At 49.5% G+C, this 24,564-nt stretch overlaps 1 protein-coding gene across 2 annotated transcripts; it reads right to left on the bottom strand.

Annotated features, from left to right (window-relative positions):
• Positions 1–222: 222 nt before the first annotated feature.
• Positions 223–24,160, bottom strand: LOC135824011 (rho GTPase-activating protein 35-like). Of its 2 annotated transcripts, none has more exons than XM_065336901.1 (20): positions 21,993–24,160; positions 19,220–19,308; positions 16,452–16,607; positions 16,009–16,139; positions 15,369–15,486; positions 14,749–14,869; positions 14,062–14,281; positions 13,610–13,759; positions 13,006–13,187; positions 12,528–12,612; positions 11,582–11,751; positions 9,115–10,944; positions 7,130–7,158; positions 6,654–6,689; positions 5,169–5,352; positions 4,766–4,918; positions 3,768–3,845; positions 2,847–2,981; positions 2,180–2,291; positions 223–1,488 (listed from the first exon to the last, which is right to left on the bottom strand). In XM_065336901.1, exons 1-20 carry the CDS (start codon positions 23,392–23,394, stop codon positions 1,110–1,112), a joined length of 5,760 nt encoding a protein of 1,919 aa, XP_065192973.1. In that variant the 5' UTR covers positions 23,395–24,160; the 3' UTR covers positions 223–1,109. The 2 variants fall into 2 exon arrangements, with proteins under 2 accessions (XP_065192973.1, XP_065192974.1); XM_065336902.1 differs by having other exon boundaries at positions 4,766–4,915; positions 21,993–24,159.
• Positions 24,161–24,564: the final 404 nt, after the last annotated feature.

The following is a 24,564-nucleotide window of genomic DNA, read 5'->3' as shown; positions in this document are numbered from 1 at the left end:
TTGCATAACGTAAGCTTCGGGAATAAATAAAATTTAATGATGCTACGGAAACATACAAGGTAATATGGTCAAAAACTACTTGCTACTTTTTTCCAAAAATAACTACATGAAAAGAGTGTGAAACCCACGATAGGCAGACACACGCACGTACACAACTTCACAATCCCCCCACATACACACACTCCATCATGCGCACCTGTTGTGCAGGAAGCCGGGTTGCAGTCATTGTCTGCACGGACAGTACAGTGTATGATTATCTCCAATGGCAACGACAGTGGACATGATACGAAGAGAGCTGATCATTAAGTCAGGAAACACACCAGACAAAGACTCACCACTTGCACACACGAACACAAGCCGCGGATGGATGTGCATACAAGCATATCCACGCACGGATTAACGTAACCGAAAAGAATAAAACTCCATCAAGTGCCCGCCTTTCCAGCACTGGTCTGAATGCAGATGCAGAAAGGCGCGTTAAATAACTTACATCACATAACATAGTTATATCAACAAAACACTGATAAGATAACATAGTTATATCACTGTGACAACACAGATAAGGTCTCAACTTAAGTACTTGAAGCACACTCAACACAACGGGGGGGGGGGGGGAGCAAGATAGATGTTGATTAGATTATGAGAGATTAACGTAAATATGTCTTGGTATGAAAGAGAGAGAGAGAGAGAGAGAGAGAGAGAGAGCGAGGGGAGGAAAAAGGCCTGCGGTTTATAGTCCATGTTATTCGGGTTTTTTTTTGTCGTGTACAGTTGGTTGTCCGTAGCCGTAGCGCAGCCATTGTCAGATGTCCTAAGCAGTAACGGAATTGATCTACGTGTAGGGACAATGACTACCCAAGCACGAAAGGAAACATTGACACCTCTTTTAGGAGCTGACATGATCATACAAACACGTGACACTAAGTATCGAGCAACATGCTTTCGACCTCACGGGAGTTGCAGTCCAGACGAGGTCAGCGCCCAAATGCCCAAATGAGACTCCCTGAACACGTCAATAACCCTGGAATGTTCACTTGGATGTTGGTAACGTTACAGATATGTCTACAATCACTCAGAATACTGACTGCGTACCCTGGTCTGGCCCAGAGCTATGTCTTGCTTGCAATGGGAGTCAGATGTATGCTGACGGATGTGTACGGAGCGATGGAGGACTCTCCTTCACTGGTCTCATCGTGCAATGCCACAGCGTTGGCTTTGTCGGCAGCCTGCGCTGGATTTGGAACAGGTGAAGCCGCTGCTTCAAGTGCTTTAGCAGGCGATGAGGGGAACGCCCGAGCGGCATTGTCATCGAATATCATGTGATACTTATCAATTAGCAGCGTCATTACTCTCTGAAGTGTCAGTGGCATCTCCTGTGCCACGGTGAAATCATTGATGTTTAGGCTCTCCGGTCTCATCAGGGTTGGCCAGAAGACTATGCTCAGATTGCTAGCCAGCATCAGATTTATTTCATGCTTCTCTGCCACCCTGAATATCACCAAAACAAAATAGATACAAGCACAACACGCAATTGAGATGCTCATTGATTGAATTGATTGCCTAGAGGTCACCATTGAAAGTGTAGCAAGCTATACCAGTGCAGTCTACTCTGGATACGAGTAGCTGTGTGGGATAGCTGGGTGGTGTAGACCAGGCTGAATAGTGGCGGTCAGCCCTTCGGCCCTGCTAGCTGTTGAATGGTGCAATCCCAGCAAAAGTTGCTATGGCTTCTGCTGTAGCATCGCTCTCATCACCTCCAGCGATGGGCGTCAAATGGTCAAAGGTCAAAAGGATAGGAGTGCACTCGGTCCTACGGACAACATAATCATTGCGCTATCTCGTGTGTGTGTGTGTGTGTGTATGTTTCTGTGTCTGTGTGTGTGCGTGCGCGTGTGTGTGTGTGTGTGTGTGTGTGTGTGTGTGTGTGTGCCGCACAATATGTACTATACTCGTACTGTATTCACAACAAGTAAGTTAGGTAGTGGCATTTCCCAAAGAGTGCTCGATGGCCTAAGACAGGGCTTTCCAAGCAGTAGAGACAGACAGACAGACACACATGCACGCACACACACACACACACGCACACACACACGCGCGCGCGCGCGCACACACACACACACACACACACACACGCCCAGGGCAGAGCACAGCACCATGGACAACAGAGGTGACAGTATACCTGTTCAGATGGCGGCAGAGGTACTTGAGGAGAGTGAAGTGCGTAGAAGGCACACCAGCATTTATCAAAACCTTCATATCCTGAAGCTGATCTTCTAGCTCATTTGCTGTGGCTGTGGAACACATTATGAAGAAATACAAATTCACTCTACGCGCGCTAAGCCTATCCGTCTCAACACCCTTGGTCCCAGGGAGAATGAACGTTTTCACAACACCAGGCAAGGTGCATGGATTGCATTTAATATTGTCTGGCACCACTGCGACTTTGTGGACAGATAGACGGACGGATTGACAGACAGGTGGGCAGAAAGAGGGGCAGAGGGACAGGTGAACGGACAGACAGATCTTCTTGGGGCTCTCATACTAGATTGCTGTACATGGGGGTGTGGTACCCAAGACCTTCTCCAAACTCCACCGGCTACTGTGCTAGATAACGAATATAGCTCAATGGTCGTCGTCAAAGAAATCAACCGAGTGTCTCGGCTCATGCGCCTCCTGCAGCCCTCGGATGGGTTTTTGAAACATGCATGATACAATCGAAATGGAAACATGGCGCTGTTTTTGACTAGCGGTTCAGATTTCGTTGGCCACGACTGTACATACGGCCGCATGGTCAGGATTGAGATCATAGAAGAACACATGTCAAGCACAAGCTGTGCAACACTCACACAACGACTTGGCTAACGGGGCCAGGATTGGAGTTGGAATGAGAGGCTCCGGGAGGCGACGGAAGAATGACTTCATGGCACTGGCCACAACGTTCACGTTCATCTCCTCGATATCAATCGTAGTGTTCAGCGGATCTGAAAGCCCAAATAGAGATCACACAGCAACACAACTGTCATGTCAATTGGGGGCGGGAAGCAGGCAGATGCTGTACAAAGCCAAAGGCAGGCTGTTTCTATGTTGTACGGCTAACTCAATAATCCATACAACTGTGCTCAGCTATCACTGGTGGGCCTGCTCACTATTCACTCATACATAGGCATGCTCTCAGAAAAAAATGACGGTTGGCGTGAGACTCAGTTAAACTGAGTTATCCACATCCACAGGAATACCATCACCCTCTAGGATCAAGGATCTAGGTGAGAAAGGAAGATCAAAAGAGAGAGAGAGAGAGAGAGAGAGAGAGAGAGAGAGATTGAGAGAGAGCTAGAGAACTAGGCTGTCTGGTGATCCGGTATGCAATATCTCAGCCGCTTTTTTCAGGACTACTCTTGCACCTTGAGATTGGCACTAAACCCGAATTCAACAGTACTGTCTTCCACAAACAAAATGGTATGAACACATTGCTACTCTCTGAACCTTCACCCTAGTGACAGGGCTCATGAAACTGGCATTTCAGGTGGCCATCTCTCCAAACATGAGGTTGCATGCTCAATTCCTAGTGTATCACCAGTGCCAGGAGACCCATCAGGGATTGGGTATCTGTATTTGTTCGGCAAGGCAAAGGTGCCTTACACTGAGTCTCACTTCGTCCAGCTCCTCACAAGCACAAGAGTATTAGTACTCAAAGTCCTACACCAGAAGCCAGCACTATGCCATCAGCAGACTATAGACACCACAACAATGCTGAGAAAGAACCACACCTTTTGCGAAGTCCTCCTGCAACTTGTCCACCGATGGTTTCTTGCCAGACACCCTGTAGATACCGCCCGACTCGATGCCTACGCACAGTAACACACACACACACACACACACACACACACACACACACACACACACACACACACACACACACACACACACACACACACACACACACACACACACACACACACACACACACACACACACACACAGTAACACCCACCCACCAACACGCACGCACGCACCCCCCCCCCACACACACACACATGCACGCACGCACGCACACACACACACACACACACACACACACACACACACACACACACACAACGGACAAACTCAGGATGATAGCGCTATTAAAGAAAGTGCAGATAAATCAGCGTGTAGCTGCCCCAGGCCAGCAGTGCGGATAGGCAGGGCAATGATGACAAGTACGAACATTTATACCACGACCGCTGGAAGAAATTATTGATTGGTCCGACAAAAACACGGATGGCTGTTTCTACAGTTTGTGTATGATATGGCGGGTACACAGTCATACCCTTTACAGCAGCAAAACACGTGTTGGTGGCAAACAAGTTGGTCCAGTAATATCCTGACCAACCGGACCGGGTCCGGCAGGCCAGTATGCCTGATATTGGTATTGGCCAGTCTACCAGCGCAACGACACTCACACCCTTCTCCACTGCAGACCCGATGGCAGTAGCATTGACAGCAGCAGCAGAAACACCAGTATTACCATCATAATCACAACCATGGTTTCTTTTTCTTTCTTTCTTTTTCACAATTTTACATCTGACATCAAAGTCAACCACACAGATTTTCTGCGTCCACAATGCATCATGGATGATTGCAATTTGTCACTTCTCTGTTTGGCATGTGTCATCTGAAAATAGACAAAAAGATAATTCAGCAGAAAGCCACTAGCTTGATGGAGGTGAAAGGGCCAAAACGCAGACGACTATCAAAGAACACTGGCACGTACAATACCACTTACCATGCTGCTCAATATGGTCCACGCACAGCTCGACAAAGAGCGGGATCTTCGAGCCGTCTTGGCGAACGGGTAAATCATGTAGATAGATTCCAAAATAGGATGATCCCGGTCCGACGCCATCAACCATATACTGCTTTAGAAATTCATTTCCTGCTGTCAACAAGCAAGCAAGGCACACACACCACACACACACACACACACACACACACACACACACACAAAGACAAATCCATTTCGGTCAAATTCAGGTTCTCTGGAAAAGGTTTTAGTGGGTAGAAAACTGCACGAGGGTGATGCATGCTATGCAGCAATGATACTAGAAATCTATACAGCATGACGTGAACCCCTCGTAAACGTGAAGGAATAGGATTATCGAGTCCGGGTCTCATTTTAATTAACAAACCTTTAGCCTTTGCCTGCTTGTGCGCAGCCTTCTTCTTTGCACGCTCCACTTTCTCCTGCTTCTTCTTCTGCTGCCGCAGTTCATGCTTCTCGCGCCGTTCCTGCTCGCGCATCTCCTTTTCTTCCCGCTTCCGCTGCTTCTCCCGTTGCTTCCGTTGCTCCTTGCTCGCGTGCTTCGATAGAAGCTACAGAGACAAGGACGAAAATAGCGTTGCAGTCACATTAAACAGCATGAGGTCAGTGCAGGCAACACCACCTCACCCGTGCAATATACAAATAACTATAGGCTGCAAAGCCCCCTGATAAACGAGAGGTGCCTGGTTCAGGTCCTGCTTGGGAGCATGGTTTTCCAGCCGTGCTGCTACCCACAGTCAACTAAGAACTTGAGGCCAGGCACAAGGGGTACACGGATGAGGCAAATGGGGTTTCCGACACTTGTGCCAGTGGTTGTGAGACTTATCCCGTCACCCCCACCGTTAGGCGCTTCATTTGCCGCTAGTGTTTACCCGGTGTTAGCGGCCGCCGGGAGTTCCCTCGGGAACGGACACGATAATTTACTTTTTTTGCTTTTTTCAAGCCCCCCCTGGTAACAGTTCTCTTCCATGTCTGTTCTAGAGCATGATTCCCCCAAGGTATGATTTCAAGGCATGATTCCAAGGCATGGTTGTACAGTATGGTTCCAAGGCATGATTCCAAGGTATGATTCCAAGGTATGATTTCAAGGCATGGTTCCAAGGCATGATTTCAAGGCATGATTCCAAGGCATGATTTCAAGGCATGATTCCAAGGCATGATTCCAAGGCATGGTTCCAAGGCATGGTTCCAAGGCATGGTTGTACAGTATGGTTCCAAGGCATGGTTGTACAGTGTCGCACATCGACATGATTCCCAGGCATGGTTGTACAGTGATTGTACAGTGTCACACACAGCCATCCTGATCCTACTCGTGCAAGAAACTAATGCATGCGTCAAAGGCATGGTGGCTGTTTTACAGTGTCACACACAATCATTCTAGTCCTGTACATGCCAGACACGCATACACTAAGCTACGGGGTTGAATATCGGAGAGGTTTACTAAGCTGTGAAACCAGTACCAGTACGGTGAAACCTGTCTAAGATGACCGCTCAAGGGACCTTCAAAACGTGGTCTCTGTTACCAGGTGGTCTCCTTATCAAGGGTCATTTGACTGGAAATAGTATCCCTTGGTCCTGGTGTCAGTGGTCTTCTAGGACAGGTGGTCGGTCACCTTATCCGAGTGGTCTCCTTGACAGGTTTTACTGTAAATCCTAACTGTGAGTAGGGATGTGCTAATCAACACGCAGCACAATGACCACACTCCCTAGGTAGGCACCCTGACAGGGTATGAGCTATGAACTCCCCGGCCAAACACGGCAACATCCCTGAGACAGACCAACCAGGCTGGGGGGGGGGGGGGGGGTAACGGACAGCAGAAAACTAAGTTATTTCCAGCACTGACTAACTTACCTCCGAGTGCATGGACATGCGAGAGCGGCTGAGTCGCTGCACATCAAAACACAGTCAGCACAACACAGCATACACAAGCTTGATGCCGCCATACCTGTAGCTGTGGTACGTGGCACCCACAGCCATGCATGCAGGTCACCGTCATACACTGCTACATAACTCAGTAGTCACGCTACCTACACACTCGGAACGTTAAATTCCGCATCTCCCAACTATTTCTTGTGCACAAACCCCTGCATCAAATTGGGATGCTTAAAAACACGGAAAATCTTCCATATGATGTGAGGATCACTATGCGCTCCATTAGAATCTTCAGGGCACAAACTCTGCTGAACTATCAAAAAGCACGTATTGGTGTACGAGAAACCCCCAAGGGACACACTGCTCTACTCTATTATACACCACCCAGCACAGACTGCCGGCAAAGTACTACACAAAATGATTACACCCGCCTATGTTGTCCGCTGTATGCTTACCAATATGCTGTTCCATTCATTCCCGTTGCCTGTACCAGAGCACGCGCATGCACACACACACACACACACACACACACACGCACACACACACACACACGCACACGCACACGCACACACACACACACACACACACACACGCGCACACACACACACACACACACGAAAACACACATACACACAGCAGGGAAAAAGATGCCAGATTTGAGCAATGAAGATCAGTACAAAAACAACCTACCTTAGTTATAATGACAATCAGTGTACGGGCGAGTAAGAACGGATGGCCTAGTACAAGTGATTTTTTATCTCTTAGGAAATAAAACCAAAACATGTGAGCAACAAGAAATATTACGTCTACGTGTATGCAAAGTTGCTGAGAACACAAGCAGCACATGCTCATGCCATTGCCAGCCACACAGCATCACCGCAGTTGATTTCAAACACGTCGTCCATCTGTATTTACCAGCGACAAGCATTCTCCAGTGCGGGGCAGGACAAGATTGCCAGAATATGCGTGACTCCACCACTGCCATCAGCAGTCTGTTCTATATAGTTCTTGTATTCTTCAAAAGCAGAATGAACCTCTCTCCCTTGGCTTTCATAGCCCTGGGAGCACCCGTCAGCTGATAATAATTATTCCAAACTGGCACAAAGATCCCGCAAGGATCTGTATTGACTGCTCTGCCGCTATGTATGTGTTCTACATGTGTTAATCTAGATCACATCCTCGGTGCAAGTGTTATCACCTACAACAACACCCTTATTGTCAGTGTTGGGATGCGGGTCAGCAGTGCAGTGACACGTGTGAGTGAGAGCACAGCATGCTGGTAGTCAGTTGTTACACTCATCGCATCATCATCATACTGGAACCAAGTGATAGGCGAGACAGCTTCTCACTAGTGACACATTCTCATGTTGTATATTTCACTGAACCCACAGATTCCACTGCTTTTAAAACTGTCACCTTGGTATGTTACTGTGTTAGCAGCTGTTACTGTGTGAGATTTCCAATTGCCCTTCAAAGTGTGTACGACCTTCGGTGATGAGTGCGGTACGTCCCTTGGATACATGGGCGTATTTTGTTACGTGAAGAAGGGAGGGGGAGTGTGGATTCGCACGGACAGGTTTCAATGGAGGGTGAGGATCTCACAAATATCCTGCAACTAACTGAGGAATGGTTTTCAGTCCCATTTCTACCACTAGCGAGTGAAACTTGCAGCATCTCTACGGCCTGTGCCAAGACAGTGCGGAGGAACTCAGAGCGTGCTGCCTTAGTAGCCTGCACCATATTACCCTACTGGCTACTAGGCTGCGGGGCTGCTTATGCACCTGAGCATCGTCCTTGATAATCTGTGGTGCATTACACTCATGTGATGCTTATGTGATGCTCATGTGATGCTTATGTAGGATATGGCTGTGAATCGAAGGCCACAGGTTCTACAAGATATTGGGATGGTCGGGGAGGGGGTGCTTGTTTGTTTCCATTTTACTTCACCAGATACACTGGCATTTCTTTCTTCTCGTCTAACCAATGCTATGTGGTTAGTACTGCTAGACTGAGACTCTCAAAAAGATAATTATGAAGAAATGTTTTAAAGGTTAGGGGCCGTCCGTAATTATCGAACGTTTTTCACCAAACGAATTATTTTAGTTTAGACCCAACCCCTCCCTCCCTCCCCCTCAGAACGTAAAAAAAGTTTGACATATGCATGCATAATACAACAAAAGTTGCAAGTGTGTAACTGCTCCTATGGGCATGCATATGTATCAATGTTTTCTGAAAAGAAATTGGTCAACCCCCTCCCACCCCATAACGAAATTATTTCGTTTTGTGAAAAAAGTTCGATAATTATGGACGACCCCTTATTTAGCCAAGGATGTATTGCAAGAACTGACCTGTGTATTCAAAATGACTCAAGGAAATTTTGAGCACCAGCAGAAGGACATGAACCACGCAAACAGAACCAACGCAATGCTACCACACTCACCAGCACCATGGAAGCCACGCTCCAAGCTGCCGATCTTGTCAAAGTCGTCCGATTCGTCTCCAGAGTCTGACACGAGGTAGCGGCGAGGTGGCAGCGGTGGTGCCTCATCGCTGCTCGATGTGCTAGTGTCACTGTCCGGTCTCAGCTGACTGAGTAGCTCGTCAGTACTGATCAGTTCCGTACTCAGTGGGTTGGTCACAGCCAGGGCATCGTCGCTTGTCGACAGGATAGCAGCACTGCTCAGCGCTGACATGCAGGCCTGTTGTAACGCTGTCTTCGGTGGCGGCGGCGGTGGCGGTGATGATGCCGGACCCCCGCCACCGCCGCTCGGTAACGGCGTTGCACCGCGTGATTGTACGCGCGGCGGTGTCTGCGGTGGGTTCAGTGAGGCGTTTAGCGAGGCGGCGTTCAGTGCGGGCTTGGGTAGAGGCGGTGGAGGTGGAAGTGGCTTTTCACTCACCTCTTCATCACTATCAACAATCTCATACACTGTGGGGGAAGAGAGTAATTTGGGCTTACGAAATGTTGGCGGTGGCACAGATTCCCGATTGGAAGATCGAGTGACGTTGGAAGCGATCCCAGGAGCTGCTGCTTCTGAATACTCGGGAGATTTTGAAGAATTCAGGCCAGCACTCTGCGCATTTGTAGGGTGGCCAGTGCTGATGAGACTCGCCGGGGACTTTGCACTAATCTGCGACACTTCGCTGCCTGAAGATGTTGACGATGATGATGACGGAGTTGCTTCCGATGGCAGTAGAGTCTTGACTTCATCATACGTTTGGCCTGAGGATTTGGAGGGCGTAGTTGGTTGCCCCGCACTCTCGGCCGTTTTTCTTTCATCAAGCAGCGGAGCAGGCGAGTACCATTTACTACTAGTAGCCGGACCACCCGACGTCGAGCGTGTCAACGGCGGAGCAGGTGGTAACTCGTCTCTCTTGAAGTGATTATTAGCGAACGCCAGTCCATGAGCGTTGCTGGCTTTGGTAGAAGATTGGACTGGAGCTGGAACATGGGGAACATCAATAGATGAGTTGTCCAATGACTCAATACGGCGTTTTGGCTTGGGCATCACCACAGGAGGTCTCTTGCTATCACCCGTCCAGCGCCGAGGCGGATGCCGAAAGTACTTTGATGACTCGGTCGGTGACGGCAGCGAGTCCGACTGATCTTGCTGCGATTCGCTGGCCTGTTTGGGACTACTTAGCGAGGCAATGGGTACGGAGAGACGACGCGGCGATACTGAGCGCAGAATTCGACGAGCAATCGGCTGCCGGCTGTTGTCCTCTGGTGTCGTGTTGGAGGCGGTTGTGCAGGACGATGGCAGAGCGCTGGCAAATGTACGCGTTGGAATGCGCAAGCGGCTGTCTTCGCTCGTGGACTTCACCATGCCACCCGTGGCACCCTGGTCGCGAGATGCACCGGTCGCAAGCTGGACATTATCATAGATGTGCGAACGGCCAGACATGGTGAAGATCTGCGAGGTGTTCTTACGAGCCGCGGCCAGTGAGGGTGATGCGCCCCTGCGTAGCGTCTCCGGTGTCACCGACCTCCGAAGTGGCAACCTATCGCCTGAAGAACTGTGTACAGCTTCCAGCAGGTTTTCCTGGGACTTCGCTCTCAAGTCCGGTGCTCCCACCAGACTGTAAGCTTCGGGTCTGGAGCGGCGATGTCTGATGTCATTCAAGTCAGGCGTGTGAATCTTGTTGTCACCATTCTGCATTTCGACAAGAATGAACGCCGAGTTGCGGCCCTTGGGCAGAGGCGCTGCTGGCTCGGGAACGTCCTCTCGCTTCTCCCACACGCACTGCAGGAAGTATCGAAACGGGGCGTCTGCACACACAGAAATAGAACCGGGCAGTCAGTCTCTTCGCTGTTGCAAATCAAATTGCTTAAAGGGGAAGTTCACCCAAAAATAAAAATAAATGCACAAACTGTAGCGAAAAATGCACTGATTCCAATGGTGAAGGTCCGAAGTTGATCGGAGCAGCGTTCCTTTGTATGGGAGTAGATGGGGACATTTCAGTATTTTGGCTCTCCATTGTCCAAGTCGGATCTTTTTCAAATTTCGGTGTGAGACATATAGCACCCTGCCGGTGTCTCGACTGGAAAAAATCTAGTGTGAAATTCATTGTTGCAGAGAAACAAGAAAGAGCCAAGGATAAATTTATAGTAAAGAAAAAGGACCAAGAAACTACAAGTTACGCTATAATGTCCACTAACACCACCAGTCAAACAATCAGCTCATGCGATAACATTGCACAACACTGAACGACGGTACTGACGTTCTACAACTAGCTGGCTAACAGCTCTAGCACATCTTGGGTACGCACTCCAACAGCCTTCCAACTTGGAACGTTCTAAGTTGTAAATCCCGACAAATATACAGCGTAATCTTTACCATGCTGATAGACAAGATAAGAAGACTCCAAGCATATGTACTCAAACGTTGCACTCTACGGCACCTCACCATTTTTCGAATAATCCGGAGTGCCGAGGATGGTGAGCGCGCCGACGCTCATTGCTACGCGATCCGTGTGGTCCAGCAGCTCCAGCTCAGCTTTGTCGGGCAGATCGGAGCCGTGCGTTCCCACCAGCACAACGCGTGGCACGACAGTGGGAAGATTTGCCAGCATACGCCTGTTGCACAGCATCACACAGCATCACACAGCATTACACAGCATTACACAGCATCACACAGCATTACACAGCATCACACAGCATTACACAGCATTACACAGCATGCAGTCAAACATTTTTTTTAAAGTCATCCAGACCACTGCAGTCGCAAACAGGAATGCTTGTGAACTCAAACCCTATAGGGATAGGAATGCTCGTAAAAAAATAAATAAATAAATAAAATAAATAACAAAGAAAATCTCTGAGCAAAATGTAGGCTACATGTGCCAATATCAGGGTACTTCAAACACGCCTTGAGTGAGTCAAGCCTAGTGGAAGAGACTACTAGGTCATCCATACATCCTCACAGCAGTCTAAACCCTGCACCAGTGCACAGCCGAGTGTTTGTAGTGCTAGGGTTGTGCAGCACCAGTCTGGTGCAGACTGACTCGCAGGACTCAAACGACTCACATGACTTGCATGACTCAAAATGACTCAAATGATTCACAGTCTCGGCACATGACTGGCTCAATCCCATGACCACAACTGTACAGTTTGTATGGGGAGCGGAGAGCGGAGATATAACAGTCCCACCCACCACACCGCTTAGCAATGGCTGTGGCTATCCCTCCGGTTTACCGCCGAAAAAAGGCAACGAGCAGGAGGTTGAGGGCCGATTTGCATAAATCAATTTTACATAAAGGTGATTTGAAGTGCTGTCTTGAGCAAGGGAAAGTCCCTTTGGGACTGGCATTACGTGTGCAGTGTACACGCAATACAGTACACAGTGTACTTACAATGCCAGGTGTGCAGAGGCCGGCCGCACCGGCGAGTGACACACTATGTAGCCATGATGTGCAGTCTGCAGAACGATGTTGGGATCTGCCACACAAGAGCAGAACAACACGGCACAACACTGGCCACCATTGCAACACACAGCTATGTAAAACCACTGATCCATCGCACAGTGCACTTGCACACTTCCGCACCAGAGTTCACAACCGTTCACCTTTTGGCAGCACTGATGACCGATTAGCGGCGATTACTATGGTGCGAACACAGCATCTGCATTGCCATACAAATGCAGAGTGATTGGCTCCGGATTCGAGCTTCGATACAGCACCGGGAGAAGAAATCCCCCCCCCCCCCCCCCCCCCGCATAAGGGGTAGAAGTGAAGGAGAACTTTGGCAGAAGTTAAGGGTACAGCCTCAAGTGCCCGGAGAGTAACGCTGCCGGGGTTACACAGTGAACATATCAAATCCATTGTCACTCACTCATTGTCGAGTACAGACTGATCTCCAGCACCCGGGCGCGATTCTCAAGGCACAGAAGACAGCGAAAGGAATCCTTTCGAGCTGAGCTGGCTGGTGCCTTCCAGCAGAACTGTGCGGAGAGAAATGGAGAGAGCAGCTGCGCGACGTGCATCTTATCATCAGCCAGTGTACATAGAGCAATCCTGTAGATATAATCAAAGAACGGACAGACAGACAGACAGACAGACACAGACACACACACACACACACACACACACACACACACACATGCACAAACACACATACACAAATGTACACACACATGCATCCACATTGGTCAGTTAAAAAGGGCTGGATCAGGCATGAAAAAGATATACCCCCCCCCTGTCAGGTACAGATTGGCCAGAGCACTCCCCCCCCCCCCCCCTCTCATTGAGAGAATGGTATCCCCAATGAAACACCATGTTACATCTTGACATAAACAGTCTGCGACAGACAGTTCAGGTGTCGAGGCACCCTTTCCAATCCTGTTTAGGCAAAGATCCGCCAACCCACCTCCCCCCACCCCTCATACTCCAAAATCCACCATTGATATTATGTTACAAGCTGCACTGGCAACCCTTACCGAATGTCTTGCTGGACATTTTCATCATCAACCAGAGCTGTGTAGTGGCGATCGACTACGGAGCGCAGCAGAACAATGGCACTAGCGGCGTAGCTTATGAACGCTGTGTCTGAAGCTGGACAGACTACCTTCACCACTGGGCAGTGAAGCCTTTGCACGTACACATTGCACCGCATGCAAACAAGCATGCACATGTACGCGTGCACACGTACACATACACACACACACACACACACACACACACACACACACACACACAAACACACACACAAACACACACACACACACACACATCAGTAAGGCACATTATACAGATGACTAGCAGAGAAAGTCTTCCTGGTATCAGACACACATTGGAATCATGTTGTCTGGGAATCGTACAGCTTAATTATCCTCGAGTTGCAAGAAAAACCTTGCTCTGCCTTCGTTGGTTAGAACACGCATATCAGTACCTGCCAGCCAAGGTTGTGACTCGCTTCTTCATCGTCTTCCTGTCCTCGTTGGACATGTCTGCCTCGCGGATCTGCACGATGACCAGTGGTAATCCGCGGTACTCGCCGTCACTGCATCCGCTGCTCAGAGATGTGGCATCGTCCGACGGTAACAGCAGATGCTCCAGGCAACTCTCGACTTTGTCCAGGGACTCCAGCCCTTTGACCACAGCCAAAAGACCTGGGAAGCACATTGTACATTTTTAAAACACACATGCCACACAAACGACACGCACGCGCAGGCACACACACACACACATGCACACACACACACACACACACACACACATACACATGTACACACGCACACACAGAAAAGGATGCAAACTAGACCGCTTCAACCTGACCACATACCTTGTGTACGAAATAGGAATGCAACAAGTTCAGTTCTGTTCAACCCTACAACAAAAAGAAGCAGTCAGTGCAAGACTCCACACCCCTCTAAAAAGTTGAAACCTGCAATTCCGAGACATGCCACCCAACCAAGTGATTGTAACTTGACAAAATGTGAACAAGCATTTTTTGCTGAATGGCTAGCAACTGTGCAAACTTCGAGAAAGAGTGTAATTTGGCTAACAGTCAACTTTAAAAGTACATATGTGTGTTGTCATCTTCATACGTAAACCTCAATGGAAAGAAGACCCTTACCATTGGGTTTGCCAACATCCTTCGAGCTTGGAAGTAATGAATCAAGAGCTTTCTCTGCATCCAGGCAGAGTATTCTCTTGGGAAGCTGATTGGCGGGTAACTTTCCACATCTGACAGCTTCCTGGAAGCCGCATCACAAGAACATGTCACAAATGGACTAATCAGTACAGAGTCTCAGACACACACACACACACACACACACACACACACACACACACACACACACACACACACACACACACACAGAGCTACTAGCAATGGAATGCACCTTTGATCTGGCATGACTGAACTGCTCCAAAGCTGCAATGCAGGACATAAACTCATGGGGACCGTGATTGGTAGTGCCTGTTACCAGCATGTGTTTGCTGCTTCTACCCTACCTGCAGGTCAGAGTTGATGTGTGAATCACTAGAAGTTCAGCGTATAATCAATGGTATCATATGAATTATATGGTATGTGTAGCAGGTAGAGGGTTGTAGGGGCACAAGGTGTTACTGCGGCTCTGACTCGATGGCCTTGTTATTGTGAGCAATGTGCCTGTCTCCTCCCATGCCGCCCTCCACCATTAGCAAAAGCTGTTGATATTCAACCAGTACAAGATCACCCTACAGGATGATTACCTTGATACCGTCGACGACTGACGCCGTGTCCTCATCCTGACCCACCATGATCACCGACATCCCCTTGCCAGTAGCACACAGCTCCCATTCACAATTCGTCTCCAATAGCTTCTCCGCCCTGGACACGAAAAACAAATCCCAATGTGATTAAAATGTTATTTTAATGTATCCGGCTTATGCCCTGGCAGTGTGTGACTTGAAGTAGGCATACAATATGTCCACCGATGATGGCCATTGGCCAATACATTTGAGGCTTCCACTGCATGTAGTGTTGTTGTTGTTATTTTTTGTTTTGTTTCAGTGCAAGTAAACCCGGCATGAGTAGTTATAGCCTGGGGTAAGAGCCAGTCAGGCTGACAGGTGACTACAAGCCTACTAGGGTCCATCATTTCATTTGCTTCTGTGTGAACTATGATTGATGTTCGAGGACAGTGAAAACGCCGTGAGTCCGGAAAAAATGTTGACTACACAGGTGCTGTTGCTATTGCCCACTACTAAACATATCAAGTCACATCCTGGTACTTCAAAGTGGATTGGAATGGAAAATTTGCAGCAGATAATCGATGGTGATGCCTATGACCGTTTCCATTGATAATGGGCACCACTCTAATTTCTCAGTGGTGAGACTGGATTGGCTTACGTGGGCAACCGTGCAATGTGCCGCAGTACGTCCTCGTGCAGCGACGGCCGCTGTCTCTCCGCCAGCAAGTTCATCAGCACAAGCGAGCGCTCGTTGACGCACCTCCTCAGCCGATCATAGGCAGGCATACCCTGTAACAATCCCAGGGGCAGCAGCGGCAGCAGAAGTGCCAGCAGCAGCAGCAGCGGAAGTGCCAGCAGCGGCGGCAGCAGCAGCAGCAGCAGTAGCAGTTCGCAGGCAGAGTGCATAGTAAGGTATTGTTGACCAATGGCACTTGTTAGCTGATTAGTATATACCATGTACTTTGCAGAGCACATTAGTGAGTATCACAGATTTTGTCACCGCCGTATATGACGTTGTGCAGACAGGTAGCGCAAAGTCTTAATTCACACTGACAGGGTTCTATGGGTAAAGTTATTCTCCGTGGGTATCATCCCGCGTACCTTCAAGGCGTGCTCGATTTTCTTCAGCTGATCACCGGATGGCGTGGCCCCGCTGTTACCGATTGGCCCCTCCAACACATCCATGTTGAGTAGCAGCGCATCATAGAACTCATCACAGCACTGCTGCCGCAGGTCGGCATCAAACTGGGAGAAGACCTGACAGCAGGTGAAGTGGGAAAAGAGACACAGACAGGTACATACATGTACAGTGAAGCCTCGTTGTATTACCCCCCCCCCCCCCCCCCTGTAATACCCCTGCAGAAGCAATCAGCTAAGCAAAAGAGGGCCCAGCCAATACAGGACACTGGCATACCATTGAAAACGCTCTAAACTTGTTTTTCCTTTTTCTTATGACCAAGATAGAAAATATTTGCCGGGTTGGAAGGTGGGAAGCAAAAAAAAATTTAAATTGCTTGATTGACCAGTGGTCGGTCCGAAAACTGACCATGGCGATTGGCTGCTACAGCCCTGCTAAAGTTCTGTTGAAGGAAGTACAGTAGCACTGGTGAAAAGACTACGGACGTTAGCTCATCGCCATGCACCTTCTTGCAGGTGCCCCCAGCAAGAATAGTACAGTCATGTACATACAAGTGCCGTGAGGCATGTGAGGAAAGTAACATAAAGATTAAACTAATCATTAAAGCTATAATATAAGATAAATCACTGTTAGTGTTGTAGCACGTTGTTTTGTGTGTACGTCGTGTGTACGTCGTGTGTACGTCGTGTGTACGTCGTGCGTACGTCGTGTGTACGTCGTATGTACGTCGCGTTGGTGCATGCGCGTGTCGCTGTGGCGTGAAAAGCAGTCTTCGTCTTGAGCTCATCATGTTTAGTTGTGTTTCGTCGTCGTCGTGCCAATAAACAGTCTTCTAAATGTAGTTATCGTCGTCCAATTGTTTGAGTGTGGAGATGGCACGGGGCTGGGAGCAGGTGTGAACAGTATAGCTACAACACTAGCATGCAGTTTGTCCCAATAAAAGATTTACAGTCATGTACAGTGCAGTGCATGGATAGTGCAGTGCATGGATAGTGCAGTGCATGGATAGTGCAGTGCATGGATAGTGCAGTGCATGGATAGTGCAGTGCATGGATAGTGCAGTGCATGGATAGTGCAGTGCATGGATAGTGCAGTGCATGGATAGTGCAGTGCATGGATAGTGCAGTGCATGGATAGTGCAGTGCATGGATAGTGCAGTGCATGGATAGTGCAGTGCATGGATAGTGCAGTGCATGGATAGTGCAGTGCATGGATTATGCAGTGCATGGATAGTGCAGTGCATGGATTGTGCAGTGCATGGATAGTGCAGTGCATGGATAGTGCAGTGCATGGATAATGCAGTACATGGATAGTGCAGTGCATGGATAGTGCAGTGCATGGATAGTGCAGTGCATGGATAGTGCAGTGCATGGATAGTGCAGTGCATGGATAGTGCAGTGCATGGATATCATAGTGCAGTGCATGGATTGTGCAGTGCATGGATAGTGCAGTGCATGGATTGTGCAGTGCATGGATAGTGCAGTGCATGGATAATGCAGTGCATGGATAGTGCAGTGCATGGATAGTGCAGTGCATGGATAGTGCAGTGCATGGATAGTGCAGTGCATGGATAGTGCAGTGCATGGATAGTACAGTGCATGGATAGTGCAGTGCATGGATAGTGCAGTGCATGGATAGTGCAGTGCATGGATAGTGCAGTGCATGGATAGTGCAGTGCATGGATAGTGCAGTGCATGGATAGTGCAGTGCATGGATAGTGCAGTGCATGGATAGTGCAGTGCATGGATAGTGCAGTGCATGGATAGTGCAGTGCATGGATAGTGCAGTGCATGGATAGTGCAGTGCATGGATAGTGCAGTGCATGGATAGTGCAGTGCATGGATAGTGCAGTGCATGGATTGTGCAGTGCATGGATAGTGCAGTGCATGGATTGTGCAGTGCATGGATTGTGCAGTGCATGGATAGTGCAGTGCATGGATAGTGCAGTGCATGGATAATGCAGTGCATGGATAGTGCAGTGCATGGATAGTGCAGTGCATGGATAGTGCAGTGCATGGATAGTGCAGTGCATGGATAGTGCAGTGCATGGATAATGCAGTGCATGGATAGTGCAGTGCATGGATAGTGCAGTGCATGGATAGTGCAGTGCATGGATAGTGCAGTGCATGGATAGTGCAGTGCATGGATAGTGCAGTGCATGGATAGTGCAGTGCATGGATAGTGCAGTGCATGGATAGTGCAGTGCATGGATAGTGCAGTGCATGGATAGTGCAGTGCATGGATAGTGCAGTGCATGGATAGTGCAGTGCATGGATAGTGCAGTGCATGGATAATGCAGTGCATGGATAGTGCAGTGCATGGATAGTGCAGTGCATGGATAGTGCAGTGCATGGATAGTGCAGTGCATGGATAGTGCAGTGCATGGATAGTGCAGTGCATGGATAGTGCAGTGCATGGATAGTGCAGTGCATGGATAGTGCAGTGCATGGATAGTGCAGTGCATGGATAGTGCAGTGCATGGATAGTGCAGTGCATGGATAGTGCAGTGCATGGATAGTGCAGTGCATGGATAGTGCAGTGCATGGATAGTGCAGTGCATGGATAGTGCAGTGCATGGATAGTGCAGTGCATGGATAGTGCAGTGCATGGATAGTGCAGTGCATGGATAGTGCAGTGCATGGATAGTGCAGTGCATGGATAGTGCAGTGCATGGATAGTGCAGTGCATGGATACTGCAGTGCATGGATAGTGCTTTTCCTCAGGTATTTACCTGCTGCTTGACGCTGTCCTTGATGCTTAGGTTCTCGGACGACTTGCCAGTGGAGCGTAGGAGAGACCAAGCACTGGACCAGGATGACCCTGCGGAATAATGCAGTGCATGGCACATTGCAGGGATGTACAGCTCAGCACAGGATGCAGGTGGAGGAACAGGCCAAGCAAGTTTCACTAGCAATAGCTCCTATCACATTTCCAAACCACTTTCCACAAGATCTAGAGGTCACTGAGCTGCTTGCAGTGGACACACTCCTGAAGAACTCCTCCGGCGATCAGGACAAAGAACTGATAAAGATCACAGTGTATGCACATCCTAAAGACCATCCTGCTGTGGTGCAGTGACAAAATGAAGTTTTCGCTTGACAGTACAGCCCCAGCACAACATTAGCACCCACCCACCCACCCCCACACACGCACATGAGGGTACCCACACACACATGCGCGTACCCACACATGGTGTTGGGGCAGAGAAAGGACCACTCAAGCAGCCACTTGCTGACCCAGATAAGAACAAAGGGTACGGTCAGTGTAGCACCTTGCACTGCTAGCTAGGCTACTTGTCAACTAGCACAACTACACATCTGTGAGCTACAGAACATACACATGAGTACACAGACATACACGTGTTCCCAGAGCATTTACGTCATGATGCACACTGTGTTTGCAAGAGCAGTGGCAGTGGCCGGTGTGCTTCAAGTGGGAGCAGTCAAGAACTCATTATTCACGTGCCCCGGCCTGCCATGTGGAAACCCTGTCAATAGATAATTGTAATAGGTCAGGCCACAAGGACATGCATGTCAGACAGCCTCAATCAAACACCACATATCAGACACAATCCATTATACAAGTACAACTACATCTGAAGAACTGAACTCAACGCATACACATACCATACTAATCAGCTCAGTGAGTGAATGAAAAGGGGAAAAAAACAATGAAGAGAATTTGTCTGACCACAAGAACACTGTCCACAAGAACATCACCATCTCCATCTACCTATGGGTATACTGGTAGAATAGGTTGTATCTGTTGCTGGAAGTCATGTTGCTACAAACCTGTGCAGTTAAGGTGCACACCGCTACGCTGGGGAATCAACATAACCGAAGAATTCTCCGGCCGACAATGGCGAACTCAAGTCTTTCAAAAACCCATGGTTGTGATATGAGTGCGCATCTAGTTATATTCATTGCATTATCAAGTCTTTCAGCTGACCTATTTTCTGCCCCCCCCCCCCCCCCCCCCCGATACACAGCCATAAACCCACATGATGTTACGACCCATGTACTGGTGTCAGCATACAGGTACACACTTGTATTACACAATGACTATGCACGTACAATGGATCCACAATGGCCACACAATGGATACATAATGATAGGAACACTAGGTACAAAGGGGAACACTGCAATGTTGTACAACATGGACACCAAATAGTACAACCATACACGTTAACAAACACACACACACACACACACACACACACGTACACACACACGTACACACACACGCACACACACACACATAACGTTATAATTATGTGTGTACACTTAGAATTATTGTATGTGCACGAACACGTATACAAAACAGAAGAACAGGTTACCATTGCAGTCATTCAGTACTCAACGCCCAGCCATGTTCCCAGCGCAAACGTACGTGACGTGTGACCATGTAACAACAAGAATTAAAAACAAATCGTCTAGGTTTGACCCAAATTTAGATGCATGCCACCAGACGGCTTCGGGTGCAACCTAGAATCAGGCGGCCGACGTCTACCTTTAAGTTCAGCACGTACGAAAATGCCTTTTTAGGCGTGACCTAAATTTAGACGCCTGCTTCAAAACAATTCTCTGCCCAAACTGCCAAACTTTTAGGTACAGCGAGAATTAGTCTGTTAGACAGCCGTGTCTTCCACATCACGGCGGGCATGCCTGTGCAGGATTCCGCCACGACAAGACATGCCAATCAAACGCGGCACTACAGGTACATACACAGAGCACACACAGGGGGCGGGGCGGTGTTATTGCCACGGGGCAGGAGTTACTAGCCTGCCCCCGGCTAAACAAAGAACGACCTGCCCAAACAAGGAGTGTACTACACTGCAGCGGGTGTCGTCGTCACGACTACAGGAATGCGCTCGTCAGCTGATCACCTTGGTATGCTGTGCTGGTAGCGTCCTCCACACCATGCCCACTGGCCAGCCAGCGGCTGTCCTATACGGATGCGGTAAGTAATCAGTCTGTGTGTACACTGTATGCGCCCGCATAGAATACCCCAGGAAGGAAGCCGTGAACTACCACTTCCTCTCATGTGTGCAGCAGCTCGTTCTATGTACTCTTGGCCTGTTGGATTGGTCACAGTAGCAAGTGTCTCCTGGCGTTACACTGACTTCCTGAAGTGTGCCTTTGTGCAATGTGTAATGCTGGCACAGCGCACCCATTGCTGCCGCTCCTGCTGTTCTCTCTCTCTCTCTCTCCTTCCTTTCTCTCCCCCTCCCCTCTGTTCACACGTGTGCGCGCACGCACGCACACACACACACACACACACACACACACACACACACACACACACACACACACATACACACACACACACACTCTCTCTCTCTCTCTCTCTCTCTCTCTCACACACACACACACACACAGAAAAAAACACATACACACATACACACACAGAAACACACACACACGGGCGCCGTCTGGGGGGGAGGTCATCACAACCGGATCACAACAACACACGTTTGTGCACTGTGCACTGCCAGCATATCTCACCTGGCAGCAGTTCAGCCTTGCTCTCCTCCATCATGTCCATGAGCATGTTTGCCTGCATGGCATTCTGCCGCGCTATCTCCACGCTCTGGATGTGCTCCTCGAACACCTGCCGCGCTTCCGGCGTCCGCAGAACGTCCATGGGTACACGGTGGTGCTCCGGCGGGTTACTCAGAAGTTCCTTGCCGTCCCACGGCTCGTCGCCGACTTCTACCAGGTAATCGCTGACGGCCGAGTGGGACCGTACGGTTTCCATGGCGTTTTCAAACTGCGAGTTCATGTGCACGCCGGGCAGTAGTGTGGCAAAGGCCCACTTCAGCGCCGTCTTGTAGGTCCGCAGCTGCTCGTTGCGCCGCGATTCTCGCAGTAGCTTGACGTGTGCTATGACGATGTGACGCACGGCGTCGCGACCAGCGGTGTAGATCAACTGCTGCAGTTCCTCACGGCCAGTTAGCAGTACCTCGACTTGCGGCCACGTCACGCAAAAGTCGTGCACCTCCTGCTCCAGGAGGCTGCGAAATCGCGTCATGAGTTTGCCGCGCTCCTCCTCCACCTCGTGGAGCGCCTCCTCGTAGCCGTCCGGCGACTTTCCAATTCCAATGTGGCGGCCACTGCGTCGCATCATGGATGCCAGCGCCATAAAGGCCGCGTCCACATTCACCGCCTGCCTGGCCGACGTCTCCACTATGGGTGTGCCCTTGGCGTGGCGCTTCACCAGACCGCCCAGCTCTTCCATGCACGCTGGCAGCACCTTGTCGAACTTGCATGCAGCAATCACGAACGGCCGCTTCAGCTTACCCAGCGCTTGCAGGAGTTTCTCCAGCCACTTGGCCTGAGTTGGCAATATTCGACTCACATCAACAGCCACTAGGAAAGCGTCGACCTCAAACGGTGACGGGAAAGTCTCCACTTCGTAGCTTGATGATGATCCGATTGCAATATCGGCTAGCTGGTCACGATTGATATAGGATAATTTGCCAGATGAGGTCAATTTCAGCTTCCCAACGCGCCGCAGGTAGGCTGCAATTCCTGACTCTGATGAACCACTTAGCGTTTTGAATGTGGAGTCGTCAACGAACTCCGTGTGCTCCACCACGTGGAATTCGTAGCTCTTCTTGTGTGGTGCGGACAGCTCTGGCGACGGTCGACTATGGGGGTACTTTCTAGCCTTACCCCAGTACAAGAAATGCTGTCCGTTGATGACTGAACCGTAGAAATCGGTAGATGCAATGGCCGAGAAGTGCTTCTCCTCGTACTCATCCTCGGCAGATCGCACGAAACGATTGCAGAGGCATGACTTTCCTACACCGCACTCGGCATTTCCCGCGCCAGATAACCCTACCACGGCGACGCGCACTGGCAGACATCCTTCCTTATCCCTCCGTCCTGGCGAGGCAGAGGCCATGCGCGACCGTACTGCTGCGTTCGGCCTATGTGTGCCGGGACCAGCTGAGCGGTGCCGCTGCTGCTGATGATGAGGGACCTATTGTGTTTGCGATGGTGCCGACCGACGCTAGCGCTGCCGGGCCTTTTTCTGCTGTGTAGTGTGCCTGAATGTACGGTTGTTTGTGTCGGCCGTGTCGCGCTTCAACGACACCAGCGCCGCTGTAGCAGCAGAAGCACTGCACACCGCCGCTGGCCTAACTGCAGCAAAGCGATGCTATAGGTTTGTTAGATCACTGCTGGCAGATAGGGCTGCTCTTGGCCCATGCCTGGGCGTAGCGCAAAGCAGAATTGCAACACAAAACACCACACCGGTACAGTTGCACAAACACAGCACACTGATTCTGCCCTACACGATTGAGATGCAGTCGTGTCCACTGCTTGAGCGAAACAGGAGGCGATCAACCGGCTAGTTGTTCGTGTCTTGACGCCCGTTACGATGAGAACAAGCCACCACTGTCACGCTCGCCACACTACACAACATAGAAACAAAATTTCCTAAATGGACCTCTGGTGAAGACACGCTAGCCGGTACGGTGTTCCACGACAAGGAACGAGAATGGTTCTGCCACCTAATACTACTATTTTGTACGCCTTCTTTTCATCTTTTCCGCTAGCATGCACCGTGATCCAGTGAGTTCTCAGTTGACACTACAATGTAGACTCGCATTATAATTTATGGCCTATATGGGGTCACAGTCACACGCCGTGCTGTGTCGTTCTGTGTTTTGGAAGCACTTCAGGTCTTCATACCACTACTGCACTAGTATCGTGGGCATTACATGGGATGCTGAAGACTCGCTTTTTGCATGAAATAAAACCTTTGCCCCCGCATTTTAGGTGTTACACTAACTTACAGGAGTGAATCCTCAGTACATACAGTCATGATGTAGGGTTGCGGGTAGGGCCTACAGTACAGGTACCGGCAGTGCCCAAGCCAGGGCCTACAAAGTAGGGTAGGATACATGACCATGTAAATCTACACTACTGACGTAGATCTACGTCGACTGCCGCTAGCGCTGTACTGATGCAGTGATGGTGGTAGGCAGTGATGGTGGTATAGGTGTGATGCTCACGGTTTCGCAGTGGACACACATTCACGCCGCGAGTCGCCGACACAACACGACACGAT

The sequence above is a fragment of the Sycon ciliatum genome, chromosome 8 (genome assembly GCF_964019385.1).
Source record: "Sycon ciliatum chromosome 8, ocSycCili1.1, whole genome shotgun sequence".
Classification (NCBI taxonomy): Eukaryota; Metazoa; Porifera; class Calcarea; order Leucosolenida; family Sycettidae; genus Sycon; species Sycon ciliatum.
Note: the sequence above shows the minus strand (reverse complement) of the source record. Positions and strands in the feature narration are given on the sequence as shown.

What these genes read in the sequence shown, in the direction of transcription:
- LOC135824011 (XM_065336901.1), bottom strand. Translation starts at nt 23,394, where the DNA reads ATGGCCTCTGCCTCGCCAGGACGGAGGGATAAGGAAGGATGTCTGCCA. An exon ending in CAAGGCTGAACTGCTGCCAG is followed by an intron (nt 19,309 to 21,992) that starts GTGAGATATGCT and finishes ATTATTCCGCAG; the next exon opens with GGTCATCCTGGTCCAGTGCT. An exon ending in GCATGTCCATGCACTCGGAG is followed by an intron (nt 5,353 to 6,653) that starts GTAAGTTAGTCA and finishes TTGTCTCTGTAG; the next exon opens with CTTCTATCGAAGCACGCGAG.